The sequence below is a fragment of the Phodopus roborovskii genome, unplaced genomic scaffold (genome assembly GCF_943737965.1).
Source record: "Phodopus roborovskii unplaced genomic scaffold, PHOROB, whole genome shotgun sequence".
Classification (NCBI taxonomy): domain Eukaryota; kingdom Metazoa; phylum Chordata; class Mammalia; order Rodentia; family Cricetidae; genus Phodopus; species Phodopus roborovskii.
Window position 1 is genome coordinate 3369224 of NW_026126442.1, and position 18279 is coordinate 3387502.

The following is an 18279-nucleotide window of genomic DNA, read 5'->3' on the forward strand; positions in this document are numbered from 1 at the left end:
AGGATGCAGAGGATGCATGCTCAGTTCCTGGCACCCACATGGTGACACCTGTGTAGTTCCACTTTCCAGAGGATCTGACACCCCCTTCTGGCCTCAGAGGGCACTGCACACATGTGGTACACTCACATGTATCCAGGCAAAACACTCATACACACACAATAAAATAAATTTTTCAATAATGATAGGAAGTTAGGAGAGGAAAAAAAAAAAAAAAAAAAAAAAAAAAAGCCCAGAAGAAAATTTCCCCGGTCTCCCTAGTGTTCCTAGACTGTATCTGTCTTGGCTCTACCATTTCTCTCAGATACAGACTCCCCCATCTCCAAGTCTGTGGACAATCCTACCGCATACCACACACAGGTTCTGCCCTGCCAACACAACACTTGCCTAGCCTTTCTCCTGCCCCCCCCCACACACACACCTCAGCATAGACACTCACTCAGTAAACACAGCCAGTCTTGGATTTCAGAGTGGGTTTTTATTGTTGACTCAAATGACCAAGCTCAGGGCTCCTAACCAGACAGAGGGCAAAAGCCAGCCATGGGGACACCTGGAGAGCAACCTCTGCAGTCTTTTTGTAGGCGAGTGCTCTACCATGCAAGTACACAGAGGGCCAGTAGATGGCGACAAGTGCCACTCAGTCCAGATGGGAAGGACCACTTTGACTATTTCTGGACCAAGGAGAGCTGGTGGCTCAGACCTCAGCCAGCAGCACCATGCACTGGAATGCCTACTTCTGAGAGACACAGGACTATGTCTGAAGGTCTGCGAGAGCAGGAACATAAGGGAACTTATGTTCTCAGGGACATAAGTTCCACAATAAGGTGTGATGTGGGTAGGTTCCAGCTTCGTGATTCACAGGTGACATGGCAGGAAAAGCCATGTCCATTTTTCATAAACACCCCATTTCAGAGGGCAAGGTAGGAGTGTTCTACTGAATTAGATGTCAGTAGACACATGTCAGATCCACTCCAACTGGAATGGGGGACATTTGCCTTATGTTCCACATATAAAAAGAACGTGTGCTTCTGGTCAGAAAGAATTCACAGTAGACACAGTAGAGAATATAGCCTTTCCCAGTGAGTCCCAGAGAACCCTCTGAGAGGCACCATTGGGCTAGAAATGTGACTCAGAAGCACAGCACTTGCCTAGCCACAGCACCAAGAAAAGAAGTAATACTCACGACTGTGTGTCCATCCTTCCAGAACTACCTCACACAATTAAGCATGGATTTGTACAGTCTTATTTTGCACACATGGATGGGAAATATAAAATAAGATACAATTTACCTTTTACTCCACAAATTTTCTGTTAAATAAACCCTTTTCAATCACAAAATGTATCTTAGCATTCATGTGATAACATGAAAATTTCATTTACAAATAACTTATTTGGAACTCAGGCACCACTTTAGAGAATCAACATTCTAGGTCAGTGGCCCCAGTCTTTCTGAAAAGGACCAGTTAACCAATATTTCCAGCTTTGTTAGCCAACCTGTGTCATGTGTACTTTCTTTTGCTTAGTTGATTGAGTAGTTTTTGATTATATTTTTCCTCTGACAATGTAAAGACGAATCGTAGCACCAGCCAGAAAAAGAGCAGACTTTGGGGAAAGGGGTACTGAGCTGGCTCAGTGGGTAAGGGCTCCTGCTGCCAGGCCTGAGTTCAATCCTCAGGATCCCCTTATCCACTTAGGAGGAGAACCCATTCCAAGATTCCAAGAAGTCGTCCTCTGACCTCCGCATACGAATCTACACATATACATGAATAAAACAAATTATAAAAGGAGAGTGGGCTTTGGGTCACTGTTGGCCACAGAAGTCTGTGGACAGGCTGCAAGATAGCTAGCTCCCAGACACACAATCTAAAATACTGTTGAGATGCCAAATGAGGCAGAATTTTTAAACTTGTTTTATAAATTGCAAAGTTGAATGAAAAGAATTATTACACAGCCAGGCAGTGGTGGCACACACCCTTAATCAGGAGGCAGAGACTGGCGGTCCTCTGTGAGAAGCTACACAGAGAAACCCTGTCTTGAAAAAAAAAAAAAAAAAAGTGGAATATGGTACTCCAAGCCTAGTGAAGGGCCCAGGCCATTGGAAGTGCACTATTGTTTTGCTAATTGGTCATGCTGTCAAACTGCCTTCTGAATATTTACATTTTAAGACTACACTTTGAGGGATCATTTCTATAGTTCCTTGCTAGAGAGCAGTTTCTCTAGTAGAGTACCCAGGACCACGAGGAGGATGAGACACAGCGTCCCCACTCCCCGCCCCCACCCCCCATCGTGAAGCTGGCTCTAGGCTCTGCTTTCTATTGTGCTGCAGCCTCCTCTTCACTGATGATCATTCTCTTCCTTTGGAAGAGTGAGGGAAAGGAAAATGTATGCCTTTATGTTCATAGCCACAGATCTGCTGTGCTCTCAATTTTCTACTTTATATATCAGGGAACAGAGCACAAGAGATTACAGAACTCAGCTCTGAGGAACATCTGTACCACACCCATTCCTCACGGTTCACGGATCTTTACAAAAGAGGGGATGTAAGGAACATAAGGCCAGAGATGAGGGATGACTACAAGAAAACAGACAGCAAAGCAGCTGCACATATGAACCCACAGTGGTTTGACAGCACACATGAGACTTGTGTAAACTCCAGCCACCAAATCACAGCATGGAGATGAGAGGCATCAAATCCCATCCCTAGCCATGGAACTATTGGCAACTGTTAGCTGCTGGGAGAGGAAGGGACAGTTTTGTGTAAGAGTACAGCCCTTGAGAAGACAACCATGCCCTAATGAAAGGTTACACACCAAACTGGTCTTGATGGGTTTAAAAAAAAAAAAAAAAAAAAAAAAAAGCCATAGGTTGGGTGGGTAGGTCAGGGGGACTTGGGAAGAGTTGGAGGGATGAATATAATCAAAACATGTACAAAACTCTCAAAGAACTAATAAACAGGTCTTTAAAAAGATAAAGAGAGGCTGAGGAGAGAGGCTGAGTGGTTAAGAGTATGTTCTTGCAGAGGACCAAGGCTTGATTCCCATTGCCCACATGGCACTCACATCATCTGTAACTCCAGTTCCACGGGATCTGACACCCTGGTCTGACCTCCATGGGTGCCAGTCATGAGTGTGGTTCAGATACACACACCAAAGCAAAACACTCCTACACATATTTAACACCTACTGATCTTAGAGAGGATCAGAGTGCAGTTCCTAGCACTCATGCCAAGCAGCGCACAATCTCCCTGGGTACCTATTCTCACATGCAATACCCACATACAAACGCACACATATACATAACTAAAAATAATAAAATAAAATTTGAAAAAGGTAAGGCACATGAATTACATAAGAGGATATAAAGCTAATAGTTTTTCTAGTTCTAATTCTGTCACAGATCTTGTGTTTTGGTGGTGGATAAGAGTATAAGCAGAATAGTGGTGCCTCACACCTTTAACCCTAGCACTTAGGAGGCAGAAGCAAGAGGATCTCTGTGAGTTCAAGGCTAGCCTAGACTACAAAATGAGTTCCAGGACAGCCAGGACTGTTACACAAGAGAAACCCTGCCTTGGGAGGTGGGATGAGGTGGGATATGGGACTCATTTAAACTGGGCATGGAGGTACAGGTCTTTAGTCCCAGCACTTAGGAGGAAGAAGCAGGCAAATATCTGTGAGTTCAAGGCCAGCCTGGCCTATATAGTGAGTTCCAAGACAGTAAGATGATGTCTCACAAAAACAAAACAAAAAAAACAAAATATATTAAATACTGAAAATGTAAAACTTAATGTGAATTTCCACAACTTCCACTTAAATGCTAATTCTAACTCTATAGATGTTCACTGAATTGTAAAGACATTAGATCTAAGTTTTGGTTTTTTGTTTTGTTTTGCTTTATTTTGGGGGTTTCTTCTTGTTTGGAGGATGATTTTTGAGGCAGGGTTTCTCTGTGTAGCTCTAGGTTTTTTCATATATATATAGTTTTTGTTTTTCAAGACAGGGTTTCTCTGTGGCTTTGAAGCCTGTCTTGGAACTTGCTCTGTAGACCAGGCTGGACTCAAACTCACAGAGATTCACCTGCTTCTGCCTCCCAAGTGCTGGGATTAAAGGCGTGAGCCACCAACGCCTATATATATATATATATATATACACACACACACACACACACACATATATATATATGTATATATATTATGTAGATACCTACACACAAACACATGCACATATTAACACAATATACATCCACATGAAAAAATACAGGAAAATGCATCAGAATCAGACTAAAAGATAGGCCCTATCAATAACATTTTAGCTATAATACTGTAATATAGTTTTTATGTTTCCACCAAAAGAAGCCAGGTAAAGGCTAGAAGGGACCTCTGAGCTATTTTTACAACTGTATTTTTACAATCTGTATTTTAAAAATCGAATTTAAGATCTTGTCCTTGTAAGTAATGTCAAAGGCAACAAACAGCTAAAAGCAGACTAGCTCAGGAGTGGAATGTCATCAGCCACAATGACTAAACAAGTTTGCACAGGTCATGAGGTTGTTTCCAAACCATGATCAATCAGCTCTGAGATCTGTAGCTGTGATTAGGAAAGAGTGTCAAGTTGACAAGTATCTAACTTGACTACACCGACCATAAATCTTCAGTTATCTCAGACCATCTCATTAAAATCACCTACAGGCCACACATTCCTATAATCGTTTCCTACATGGCACAGAAATGTACAGTGTTAATTAGTTTATTAAACTGTAACACACTAAGTCATTTATGCCTACTTCCTCCACAAACCACGACTTGTGGAACAAAAAGCATCTTGAGCCAGGTGTGGTGGGTGGTACAGGCCCAATATTCCCAGACCCAGGAGACTGAGGCAAGAGGATCAAAGTTCCAGGCCAGCCGGACCACATGAGAGTGCACCTTTTTCTGCCCCATGTTTTGTTCAGCTCATGCTAACACCGAAAGCTGAGTCATGGCCACTTCTTTACAGTCACAGAGTCAGAAACAAACCAGTAAGGACTTTCTTGAGGTGGGGATGGTTTTCCTTCCTCACTCAGGTTATTCAAAGCAGCTCAGAGTTTTTATTTGCAGGTATGTGTAACAAAGTCCCTCAAATGCAGGAATTTAATCCATAAAGATTTCTATAGTTACTTGGTTTTATTTGTTAGTCACTCAAGACATTATAACTCAGTATGATTTACAATAGAGAGGTCAGGCTTCTGAGTGGGAAAAGCCAATGTGAACTGATGATGAATGGATCAGCTTTATGTGAAAACCAGTTAGTGTTCTATGTCAATGGGCGGTGGTTGCCCACGCCTTTGATCCCAGCACTTGGGAGGCAGAGGCAGGCAGAGCTCTGTAAATTCAAGGCCAGCCTGGTTTACAAAGTGAGTTCCAGGACAAGCTCTAAAGCTACACAGAGAAACCCTGTCTTGAAAAACCACATAAACAAATAAGAATGTTTTCTGTATCAAGCACCAAGAGTAGAGTGTTTTCAGGCAGTCACCCACAGCAGCACTTTGGGAGTCTTCAGCACTGGAGCAAAGCACATGGTTAAGTACTCTATGTAAGGATTCAGGCATTAGGCTGGCCTGCCCGTCACCTGGCAGGATGCACTCAGGCAGTACTCTGGTCAGCCCAGGGTTCCATGAGTACTAGTCTGCACTCAGGTGTAAAGGACCCCTTTAAAAGACAGACCCCGCCCACTTACAATCTCCTTTGCTCTTCTCCTCACCTCTTTCTCCTCTCTTCTGTTCTGTTCCCGGTGACCCTATGTCTCTCCCCCCCATGCCCCCTTTTAAATAAACTTCTAAATAAACTTCTCACTTAGGCTCTCTCTGTGCCTGATGTGTTATTCCCTCCGCCTCCGTCACCCTCACCTGCTATGGAACCTGCTATGCTCTCCCACATGGTCCCTTTCCTTGGGACTCCCACTCAGGACACCGCCTCCCTTCTCCAGCTTTATCCTATAACTGTAATAAAAGAACAACACTCTATTATATCTTACAGCTCTCAGGGAAGTTTACTAACACACATTTCCTTCACCAGGCTTGATGGCACACATTGGAGGCAGAGGCAGGTGGATCTCTGTGAGTCTGTGGTCAATCTGGTCCACAAAGGGAGTTCCAGTTCTATGTAGCCAAAGCTACATAGAAGAGTATCAAGAAGAAGAAGAAAAAAAAAAAAAAAAAAAAAAAAAAAAACCCAAAACCAAAACTAAAGCATTTCCTTCAAATAAATATTTTTAAAAGCACCACCAAAGCAGTAAAAAGACAAAATCAGGTACATCCAGCTAAGCTGTCTAAAAACACGGTGGGGCTCCTCAAGACCCCAGAGCCACCAACGACTCCTCAGGGTCCCTCATCTCAACAGGCTCAGAAGCCAGTTTAATCCGCAGAACCTCAGCAAAGCCATCGCCAAACCAGCATGTGACATGTGCTATGTCGACAGTGAAGAAAAAAAGGCGGTCCTGACAGAGCTTCCGTCGGTACACAGATCGAGGGTCTGCTGACAGCAGGGCCTCGATGGCACGCTTGGCTTCCTCTGTGGACTCAAAGTATCTGAATGACACCTGACCAGCACCTGCAATGAGAAAGACACGGCCTGTACTTACAGTCACATAATCAGACTTGGAGTTTCAGCATGAAACGTGGCAGCTCCACACAGCACATGAAAGGAACAGGGTCTGGAAGCCCATTCACTTCACAGACTTGTACCTCCAAAACTTCTCTGCTACTGAACAAAATATTCAAGGTGTATTTTTCACAGGTCTCCAAAACAGGAGAGGCAAGCTTTCATTTCTGTCCACCAAATGCCATTCTCTCTATGTTCAATCTGTACTTCAACTTAAAACTCTTGTCATTTTCCTAACAGAAGAAACAGTGTCAAAGAAATAAGTGGCATTCCCAGTATTCTCAAAGCTGCCCACCACCCACCCCAGGCATCTTTAATTGCAGCACTTGAGAGGCAGAAGCAGGCAGATCTCGGAGTTTAAAGTCAGCCTGATCTACATAGTAAACTCCAAAAGCCATTTAATGCAGAGGGAACAAGGGAAGGGTAAGGGGCAGAAAACTAGGCATCCAAACCCCACTGCTAGAAGCAATGCCACATTCCTAACAGATGGAGAGTCCAGTACAAAACTTCAAAAGACCCATTAGAAGCTCGGCATCCTCACAGAGGCCCAGTCATGTATTTCAGGAAGCAGATGCTCAACCTTTCAAGTGACAAAATCTACCACGTGTATGCATTCTTTAACATATTTCAATTTAAAAAAAAATAAAGTATATAAGGGCGGCTGGAGAGATGACTTAGTTAAGAGTACTTGTTTTGCAAAGGACTCAAATCCAGTACCCAGAACCCATATGACAGCTGACAACCACCAAAAATCCAGGGATCTAACACTCTCTTCTGTGCAGGCAAAAATAATCATATGCATATAGTAAAATAAGTATCGTTCGTGTGTGTGTGTGTGTGTGTGTGTGTGTGTGTGTGTGTGTGTGTGTGTTTTAAGGGACTGGTGAGACAGTTCAATGAGTAAAAGTGTTTGTTGCCAACCCTGACAACCTGAGTTCAATACCCAGTGGTAAGAAAAAAAGGATTGACTCCTTCATTTTCCTCTGAAATCCACACAGGCACTATGGTGTACACAGGTGCAGCACACACACACACAAACAAAATGAATGAATGAACGAATGGATGAACAAACGTTTGGGATCTTTTTGATTTTTGTTGAGATAGGGTTTCTCTGTGTAGCCCTGGCTTGCTTGGAACTCATTATGTAGATCAGGCTGGCCTCAAATTCACAGAATTCACCTGCCTCTGCCTCCCTCCCAAGTGTTAGGATGAAAGATGTGTACCACATGCCTAGCCAAATGGTTTTCTGTTTTATTTGTCTGTTTGTTTGGTTGGTTTTCAGACAGGGTATCTCTGTGTAGTCCTGGCTGTCCTGGAACTTCCTCTGTAGACCAGGCTGGCCTTAAACTCACAGGGAATTGCCTGCCTCTGCCTCCTGAGTACTGGGATTAAAGGTATGTATCCTAGAGGCCAAATGTTTTTTTGTGGCATATAAAACCCCATGTGGCCTCATGCCCTTGCTGTAGCCTCTGAGACCCTCCACAGTTCATTGTGCTACTACATGACCTGTCAGGAGCCACACACCCTTCCTCTTGGTGCCCTGCAATGGCCCTCCAGAGGCTGGCTTCCTATCCCTGCTCAAGTTGACTCACACCATCCCCTTGGTGTCTGCTTTCATGTGTGTCCTCTGAGGCCTCCTCTGCCATCTATTTCCAAATGCAAGCCCTTTTCTTCATTACGTCCTATGCCACCATTACCGTCTAACAATGTACGTTTCCGTGTGCTTTACACAGCAGCATGCTGACTTCCTATGCTTTGAGCTTATGTCTCTCCACCCATTAGGATGCAAACTCTGCAGAGGCAGAGAGTTTCTGACCCCCTTTCCTCACTGATGTTTCACCCCCATGCCAGAACAGTACTGGAGAGGCTCAGGGAACAACTACACAGTACCAAGTGCATTTCCCTCTTCCCATGACCATGCTGGCTGTTTACTCTCAACCCTTTGGGTATCTGTCATCTCCTTGGAAATCAGCTATTCTTTTGCTAGCATCCTCATTCCCACCTCTTAACAGCTACCAGCTTCCTTCATTCTCCATCTGCTGTGGACTGGGGGAACCAAACAACACATGCTAAGAACCATGTGTTACATGGGCTCCAAAACAGAGCCCTGTGGCCCTCCTTTGGCAGGAAGTCCATGTCCTGTGGGGAAAGCACTATAGCAGGAGGGTCTTCTCTGCCTGCCAGAGCATGGGGTTCCCTGACAGAAGTAAACAGATACCCCTTTAGCCACATAGAGAAGCAAGTAAGAAATTGAGCATATCCAAGTATAGACCAAGCACAATCCACCATCTGAATGCTGTTAGAAAAGTGAACAGAATCAGCTAACCCAAACTACTGAGAAATTTGTCATACTCAGGTCTGACAAATGGGGAACCTGCATAAGATCGAACTAGATTCCCTTGACATAAGTGACAATGGTGTGACTGGGACAATATATGAGGCCACTGGCAGTAGGTCCAAGATCTAACTCTAATGTACAAACTGACTTAGTGGAGCCCATTCTATATGGAGAGATACCATGCCCAGCCTAGATATGGGGGGGGGGGGGTGCCTTGGTCCTGCCTCAACTAAATGATGAGACAGACTTAGTAGACTTCCTAGGAGAGGTCTTAACCTCTCTGTGGAGCAGATGGGAAGAAGGGGGGACAAGAGAGAGGGGGAACTGGGATTGGAATGTAAAAAAATAATAATAAAAAAAGAAAGAAAAGAGAACAGAGAAAGGCAAGCAGAGCAGGAGAGATAGCTCAGTAGTTAAAAGCACTCACTGCTCATATGAAGGATTTGAATTCAGCATTTATTGCCCATATAGGACAGCTCACAAATGCCTGTTAACTCCAGCTTCAGGAGATCCAAAGCCCCCCGCCTCTGTTTTCCACCAGCACATACAAGAATACATAATCCCAAGACTGACACATATACATACATGTGATTAAAATAAAATATATATTAAATAAAAGAATGAAAGACAAGGACTGCAGGTCATGGGTGTCTCCTGAGGCAGCAGCCACTTTCCACAGATGCCTTCTGAACACTAGGACTAAATACCAACTAAACAGCAGTAAACAGACTGAGTCATGTGATGGGGCACCCAGAGTTTATAAACCAGAGGCTGCAGAGATGCTCACTGGTTAAGAGCACTGGCCACTATTCCAGAGGTCCAGAGTTCAATTCCCAGCAACCACATGGTGCGGCTCACAGCCATCTATAATGGGATCTGGTGCCCTCTTCTGGCCTGCAGGTATACATGCAGATAGAGCACCATATACATAAAATTTAAAAACTATTTAAAAAGCTGGGCAGCAGTGATGCATGCCTTTAATACTAACATTCAGGAGGCAGAGGTAACCTCTGAGAGAAGGGTTCCAGAGCCAGTCTGGTCTCCAGAACGAGTTCCAGGACTGGCTCCAAAGCTACATACACAGAAAAACCTGGCCTTGAAAAACCAAAGGAAAAAAAAAAGGGGGGGGGGTAGGAGGGACGCTGAAAGATGCCCCAGTGGCACTGACTGCTCTTCCAGAGGACCTGAGTTCAAGTCCCAGCACCCACATGACAGCTTACACTGTCTGAAACTCCAGTTCCAGGGGACCTGACCCTTACACAGACATACATGTAGGCAAATAAATATAAAAATAAATTTATATATATATATAAAATGTATATATCAGTCACAATGACAGGCAGTGGAGTACTCCTTTAATCCCAGCACTCAGGAGGCAGAGGTAGATGGATTTCTGTGAGTTCGAGGCCAGCCTGGTCCACAGAGCGAGTTCCAGGACTGACTCTACAGCTACTGGGAAACCCTATCTTGAAAAACAACAACAAAAACAGTCACACTGACAAATATTCCATATATGTAACTGTTTTCAGAAGTATCGATCCTAGCTAGATTTCATTATGAAGAAAACTGTGTCATTTGACTGGATATGTAGCTAACATGCATGGCCCTGATCCCCAGCACAGTAAGAACAGATACAAAACAAAGGAAGGAGAGCTCATCTCTCACTCAGGCATAGGAGACCCCGGGTACCTTAGCTTACCTCCTGGACTGAGCTTCCTCAGGTCCAGCTCCGCATGAGGAGTAAACCGGACTTGTAAAGAGGCTGCAGGGGCCTCCTTCACCCAGGTGGGGATGACACTGTAGGACACTCTGTCAGCTGTCCTGGCACGGCAGGAAGGCGACCGGTTCTCTGTGCTGCTCCCCTGCAGGACCGAGGCACATTCCACATTCCTTGATCTATCTGTGCCTTCATCCAGAAAGCTCTTCAGATCCTGTGGGCCACGCTGCTCTTCAGCCATACCCATACTGCTTGATTCCAGATTCAAATCCATTGTTCTCTCTCTGTCCTCAGGCAAAGTGTGCTGGCTTTCTGTGCTATCTCTGGACTTCTGGGAGTTTTCTTCAAGGCGTTTCAGTTTGTCCTCAGTGCTAAGGCTGTGCTGTGCTTTCCCACACCCTGAGAGCAGCTGCTGGTCATAACTATCAGTGGTGCCATCAGACTGGGATGCAGGTTTCAGCTGATGGTGGTTATTCTGCACACTCAAGTCCTCCAAAGGCTCCTCGCTCCGTGGTGAGTCATAGTCAGCAATGTAGGGCTTTATGTCTAACACAGGTGTGCCATGTATCATGTCAATTCCAGACAGGTATACAGTGCCACCTGAAAGTGGATAAAGATCCTCTTATGTGTTTACAGTGGATAGTGGTACAGGCAAGATTATCCCCTAAGTCTCTCTCCAAACGCCTGCTTGCATCTCATTGAGCCCACTTACACTGTTCTGACACCATCATCTGCTAAACTCCTACTCCTCAAGGCTCACACAGAACACATCACTTACAAACCTTCCTAGCACTTTCTTCTGAGTCTCACAGAGGCATAAGTGTCAAGCCTTTTCATACAGAAGGACAATGGCTTACCGATGCCTCTGTGCCTTAACAGTGAGCAGGCTCCTGGAACACATGTTGTGGTTATTCATCTTTGCATCACTCCTAGGAACATGCCAGTCCTCAGCATATCACCAAGACCAATGTGTATCTCCACTGTGGCAAGCAGACTTTAGGAGGCCTGACATGCTCCCCAACTTGATGCTCATGCCCTGTGTAACCCCTTCTCTGAGTTCAACTTAATCTAAGCCAAAAAATATGGCAAAAAAAGAGTTCTGATACCTTCCAGTGATAATTTCCACACAGGACTCCTTGCTGGCCACAGACTCAACCTGACTAATTCTCCCTACAGTCCAATGAAGTGCACAGGCATGCCAGGAAAGCTCAAGTGCCAATCAGCCATGAGATACCCTAAGAATGTGGGCAGCCTGAGATCTACAAGGATGATCCCAACTACCAATCTAAGCAACAGTAGAGAGTCATGAGACTGATGACTATATTATATGCCATCCTACAGCCCCCATCCAGTAGCTGACAGAAGCAGAAGCAGACACCTACAGCTAAACTCTGAGCTGAACTCCTGGAATCCAGTTGCAGAGAGGGAGGAGTGATAAGCAAAGGGATCAAGATCAGGCTAGAGAAAACCACAGGAACAGCTGACCTGAACAAGGGGGAGCTCATGGACCCCAAACTGTTAGCTGGGAAACCAGTATAGGACCAACCCAGACCCCCTGAATGTAGGTGTCAGTTAGGAGGCCTGGGCAGTCTATGGAGCCTCTGGTAGTGGATCAGTATTTATCCCTAGTATACAAATGGACTTTGGCAGCCCATTTCACACAGAGGGATACTCTCTCAGCCTAGACACATGGAGGAGGGCATAGGCACTGCTCCAAATGATATGACAGACTTTGAAGGTGCCCCATGAAGGCTTCACCCTCCCTGGGGAGGAGAAAGGGGATGGGATAGGGGGTGGGAAATGTAAATGAATTAAAAAAAAAAAAGAATGTGGGTAACCTTCAGGACCTGAGGATAGCTCTAGACAATACCAGCAAAAGGTAGGGCTCTCGGTCCTACACCTATGAGGAAATGAATTCTGTAACAATCTCTCTGCAGAGGACCAGCAAAGATAAGCCCATCTTGCTGACTCCTGGAAAAGTTTTAAACATATCATCAAGGTGTGCTGTGTAAACGGATATACTTTGGGTCATTTTCTTACACAGAACTTGAATTACATCCATGAAGACTCAAAAAAGTCAGCAGGGCACAAGGCCCTGTAACTAAATATTAAGACATGTCTCTGCTGTCACACTTGCATAGTTGTTGTCCACTTCCTGCGGCTGGCACAGAGCCTCACTATCCTGACTCTTGGAACTCTGAACGAATGAGAACCAAAACATATGTGATCACACTGATTCTGAATCTACTTAAGAAAAACATGACTGCAAGAATCCGAGATGTCTGAAACATGCTATGTGCAAGGCTGGGCCTGGGCAAAGATGACACAAGACTATCTAAATGATAAAATTCACAGGAGAACCCAAGAGTTCATAGCAAACTCCTATGCTGTTTGTGGTTCCGGGTTGTCCTTCATTCCTGTGCATGAACATTATTTATTATGCTCTTCACTTATCAAGTGGTCTCTGACACAGGAATGACTGGCTCATGACAGGTAGAAAAAGAAGCACTCCTGTCTCCACCCCTACATTATTCATAATTGATTAGTGTTTGCCCGTTCACTTTTTTGATTTCACTTCTCTCAACAGAAACTAAGTTCTGTGTACAGGAATTTTTATCTGAGCCAATCATTAACATATCTCTATCATCTACAAAGCCTGACACAAAGTCAACATCAATTAAAAAACAAAAACAAAAAAATATGTGTAGTGTGGTGGCTTGAATGAGAATGAGCTCCAAAGCCTCATATATCTGAATACTTACTCCCCAGTTGGTGAGAATGTTTGGAAAAGATTAGGAAGCATGGCCTCGTTGGAGACGGTGTGTCAGTGGGGGTGGGCTTTGAAATTTCAAGTCTATGCCTTTCCCAGTCAGCTCTCTCTGCCTCGTGTTTTTGTAGCTCTCAGCTACTGTTCTAGCACCATGCCTGCCTGCTGCGATGCTCCCCACCATGATGGTCATGGACTACAATCTAAAACTGTAAGCGCTGAATAAACACTTTCCTTTATAAGTTGCCTTGATCATGGTATCTTACTACAGCAACAGAACAGTAACCAAGACAACAGTAACCAAGACAAACAATTTGCATGAACAGAAAATGTTCTAATGCTATTGTCCAACAGGATAAGCCAAATTAAGAAAACCAGGTGGACAAGCAACTGAATATGCTGAAAACCCACCATACAACTGAGCACAATTCAGCAGAGTTGAGGGCCTAAGAAGAACAAAATAGCATTTTGACTATTTAGTCCAATGTCTTGAAGAGCACTGAAGATCTGCTGTGTATGATCCTCAGCAACCAAAGCTCTCCAGAGTCAGAGAGGCAGGCCCCACACTTCCACCCACTTCAGGAGCAAGAGATCAAGATGCAGCCCAGAATGGGCTCCCGACTCCTATCCATATGTTGCCATCTTCTGCCTTTCTAACAAAAACTTGGTCCATCATTCCAAAGTGAGAAGCTCTCTGAGCGTGGGTGGAACTCTGCTGGTAGAGTGCTTGCCTACTACTATGCACAAAGCCCTGGCTTCAACCCCAGCACCATGTAAACTGAGTGTAACCACAGAAGTTCAAAGGCATCTTCAGTCCTATATGGATTTATGTGGATTTGAAGGCCAACCTGGATACATGAGACCCTGTTTCAGAAACAACAAAACAAAAACCAGAAGCTCTCTGAAAAGGTCTGATTAGGTTATTACCTGAGCACAGTTAAAACCAATCCCATATTCTACATGGCACGTCTATAGTCTGATAGATGCTAAAGCCTGTAATATAACCATCCCAGGCCACTAACACATAGCATAGCTAATGGCCTACACTGCAGCCCAAATGTCTCTTTCCTTCAGGCTGCAAAGAAACGATATCACTCTTCCCCTGCGTTCCAGAAACGCATGAACAATTGGGCACTATGCATCACAACTGAAAATAGTCAATAAATTTTAATCATCTTGTATTTCCTACATCCCAAGTCTTAAAAAAAGTTATTACTAACCTAATGACTACAAAATCTTTTGAGTTTTTAAAAAAAGCACTGATTTTTTAAAATATCAGAATGACAATAAAAACAAGCTCTGAGCACCTTCTAAGATCTGATCTTGTAGTGTTTCCAATGCTGACACCCTCAATCACCATACATCCCTAAGTGTCTGAGGGTTCTCAAAAGTAATGCCACAGTGTTGGCATGAACAGCAGCTACCCGTGAATTCTAAACTGATTTCATAAGACTTTTAAGAGTAAGACAGGAAAGGTCAAAGTACAAGTAAATGAGTGACCTTCCACCTGTGTCAGTAAAGTAGAAGTGAGTGAGCAACCTTCCTCCTTGCCCAGCGTGGCCGGCATTATAGAGTAAAATGAGTGAGTTACCTTCCACCTTCTCCAGTTTGGCCAGGGTCAGTCCTATTGCATTAGGGCGATGTGGGCTCCTTGTGGAGAACACGCCAGTCTTTGCCCCATTCAGCCTAGGCGGCTGCACTTTTGCTTTGTAGTTCAAATGGCCGTTTTTGTGAAAAACAAACAAAATCCTATTGAAAATAAACCAAACCACTTATTTAAAAAGAGGATAAATTATTTTAGTATAGTGATCTCAGAAGGGAATGTAATCTCCCACTAATTAAAAAAAAGAATAGTTTTTATTGGCTGGGTGGTGGTGGTGGTGGTGGTGGTGCACAACTTTAACCCCAGCACTCAGGAGGCAGAGGCAGAGGCAGAGGCAGGTGGATCTGTGAGTCTCAGGCTAGCCTGGTCTACAGAGAGAGTTCCAGGACAGGCTCCAAAGCTACAGACAAACCTTGTCTGGAAAAAAATAAAAAGAATAGTTTTTGCAGAATTTACCAATCATGGAAAATGAGCCCTCCCTCTGTCCTTGTGGGAAGAGCGGCATCTCTACAGGCTTAGTACTCAACACAAAGATGGGCATACAGCAGGAACTTAACACACTTATACACAGCCAAGTGAACACCACTTCCAAGTGCCCACTGTTTGCCATGTAGCATGCTAACATTTTCCAAATATGCAAACAATCAAATGCACAAATTGAGTATGGGAATCCATACATAATCCATAATCATACAGATAAAAGTGGCAATGATGGAAACCTCCAAAGTTGCCTTCAATTGGCATACTTCCTCAGCACCCAAACTATACTTCTAATTATAAAACTTACCAAACATGAGAAAACTGTTCTAGGCCCATCAAGGAATGATCTGGATTATTAAAGATGCTCTTCCTGATCTTCAAACAGGCTCTGGAGTGGCTACAAATGGAAGGCTGCCTTGGAGTACCATTCTTGGCTGAGAAACATGATTCCAAGTAGCCTATTGGGTCAGTTAAAAGATTTCCTATGGAAAAAAATTGGGTAAGACTACTCAAAAGGTCAAAGATGTAAGAAAACATGTTTTCTTCTCATGTATTGATTTCATAGTTCTAAACTCTAGGTACAACATAACTACTAAAAACATGTTTAAATACAGAGTCCTGCTAGTAGCTCAAGTCAGCCTCTAACAAATGAGTCTCCGGCATCAGTCCCATCCCCCAGCAGCTGGGATCACAACTGTGTATCAGCATACCCACCTCAATTTTTATTTATAATTACATAAATATATAAATTATTTTAACAGTGTGTTGATTATATACTGAGGTAGAAATTAAAATTATAATTTAGATTTATAATTACTTCTTTGTATGTTCTTTGAAGAGACACTCAAGATCTCCATTTAACCTCATTTGTATTAAATATGTCTTATTAGCACAACCAATAAGACTACTAGTCTGGCCAAGTGGTGGTTGCGAATGCCTTTAGTGCCAGCACTCTGAAGGCAGAGGCAGGAGGATCTCTGTGAGTTTGAAACCAGCCTGGTCTACAAGAGCTAGTTCTAGGACAGCCTCCAAAACCACAGAGAAACCGTGTCTCAAAAATTAAAAAATAAATAAATAAATAAACTACAAATCTGGGATTGTCTCACTGAACATTTCCTTACTTTCTATTTATAAAAACTCTTTTACTTATACACAGAAAAGATTATATGCAGTACGTAAGTTAATGTACAATACACCCACCAGTCATACCAACCACAGTGCCACTGTTTGCATCTGTGTAGACAGCTTCCAAGGAGCTGCAATCGGGGTCTTTATCTCCTTTCAGAAACAATCTGATCATATGTACTTCTGAGTCTAAACAACACTGCATTTACTCTGGATTCTATAAAAGCAGACACCACACTGTAAATCATCTTCTTAGACTGGCCTTCTCGGTCCCTCTATATTGTGTATGTTTCCGATAACTCTTAAGTTTTTTCTAAGAATATTTTCGGGTACTGCTGTATTACTTTTGTATGTTTGGGTTTTTTGTTGTTGTTGTTTTTCGATCCTCATCCATGATCCTGAGGAAGAGGATTAAAGACGGGAAACTAGGGCCAAATGACAGCAACAGCTACACACATCCAAGCTCTCTGTAGATCCCTAAGAAAGAGACCATAAAACACACGTGGCCAACCTAACTGTGCTGGGACTAAAGCCAGGGCACACCCCGCTAACAAAAACGTAAACGTCACTCCCGTTGGACTTGGCACGTCACGTGACCGCAGGAACACATGACCCTCACTTTGGCGGCAAGGACAAGAACACCCATCCGGCAATTCGCGTTCTCGGCGAGGAAGCCGGCCGCTTAGCACGATGCTGCTCCGGGCGCAGCGCGTGCGGCTTACTGTAATTTACCTGTCTCCAGGGAGGGCTGAGCACATCCGCACGGGGCCGCAGGCGCGCTAGGGCGCCGCTCCGCCAAGCCGCGCATGGCTGCGAGCCTCTGAATCGTCTACGTGCCGTGCGCAGCTTTCCGCTTCCGCCCTGCAGGCTTGCGCGCCTGCGCAGTAGTCGTTTAGTGCCGGGTCTGGGAGAACACCTTCTATGGCGGCCCAGCTGCCGCGTGGTGGCCTGTGCTGGTCGCGGAGAAACTGTGCGTTCAGCCCACCTTCCACCCTGTGTGCGGCGCTGGTGCACATGAGACAGCCTGCAGTGTGCCCTCCGAAATGGGACACTTGGATAGAGATGTACACGCAAAGATACCCTTGAATTAGGAGCGGACTCCATGACCAGACGATACCCAGAGCTTCAAAGGGAATTGACACGTAGCAAAAGAACTGGAGTTCGGGGGATTTTTTTCACATTTATGTGGAAGCCAGATGACAGTGCAGGAGCAGGTTCTCTCCTTTCACCGTGTGACTCCGGGAATCAAATTCGGCTCGTGTTAGCGGGTTCCTTTCCCCGCTGAGCCTATGAACTGGAGGTTAGCGTTCTCAGACGTGGGTTGTATTTTTGTCACTCTGCTCCACTTTTTCAGTGGTAACTATCAGGAAAGAAGCCCAAGTGGATCAAGGTGGTGATGCATGTTACAGCCAACGTAGGCTGAGTTAATAATCGGGGACGTTTCTTGAGCTCCAAACCACCGAAACCAAAACGAGAGTAAAGAGCCATCACGCACATTGGAAAGCTGGGGCCAGCAAAAATTGTACTTTAATCTCACGCAATATCCAGTTGTCCCTGCACCAACTGCCTGTGCTTGAACCACTTGTAGGAGTCTTTTTCAACCAAACTGTTTCTTTGT

General features: G+C 44.4%; 1 protein-coding gene and 1 non-coding gene across 2 annotated transcripts; one reads left to right on the top strand and one right to left on the bottom strand.

The window, feature by feature from the left end:
• The first annotated feature begins 2159 nt into the window (after nucleotides 1-2159).
• On the top strand, nucleotides 2160-2375 carry LOC127224648 (small nucleolar RNA U3). The gene has a single exon (XR_007834732.1). It is a non-coding gene; the product is annotated as a small nucleolar RNA U3 (small nucleolar RNA).
• A 3847-nt stretch (nucleotides 2376-6222) lies between these two features.
• On the bottom strand, nucleotides 6223-17519 carry Trmo (tRNA methyltransferase O). The gene is made up of 5 exons (XM_051187743.1): nucleotides 17394-17519; nucleotides 15844-16018; nucleotides 15045-15202; nucleotides 10669-11286; nucleotides 6223-6580 (listed from the first exon to the last, which is right to left on the bottom strand). Exons 1-5 carry the CDS (start codon nucleotides 17467-17469, stop codon nucleotides 6321-6323), a joined length of 1287 nt encoding a protein of 428 aa, XP_051043700.1. The 5' UTR covers nucleotides 17470-17519; the 3' UTR covers nucleotides 6223-6320.
• Between the last annotated feature and the right edge of the window lie 760 nt (nucleotides 17520-18279).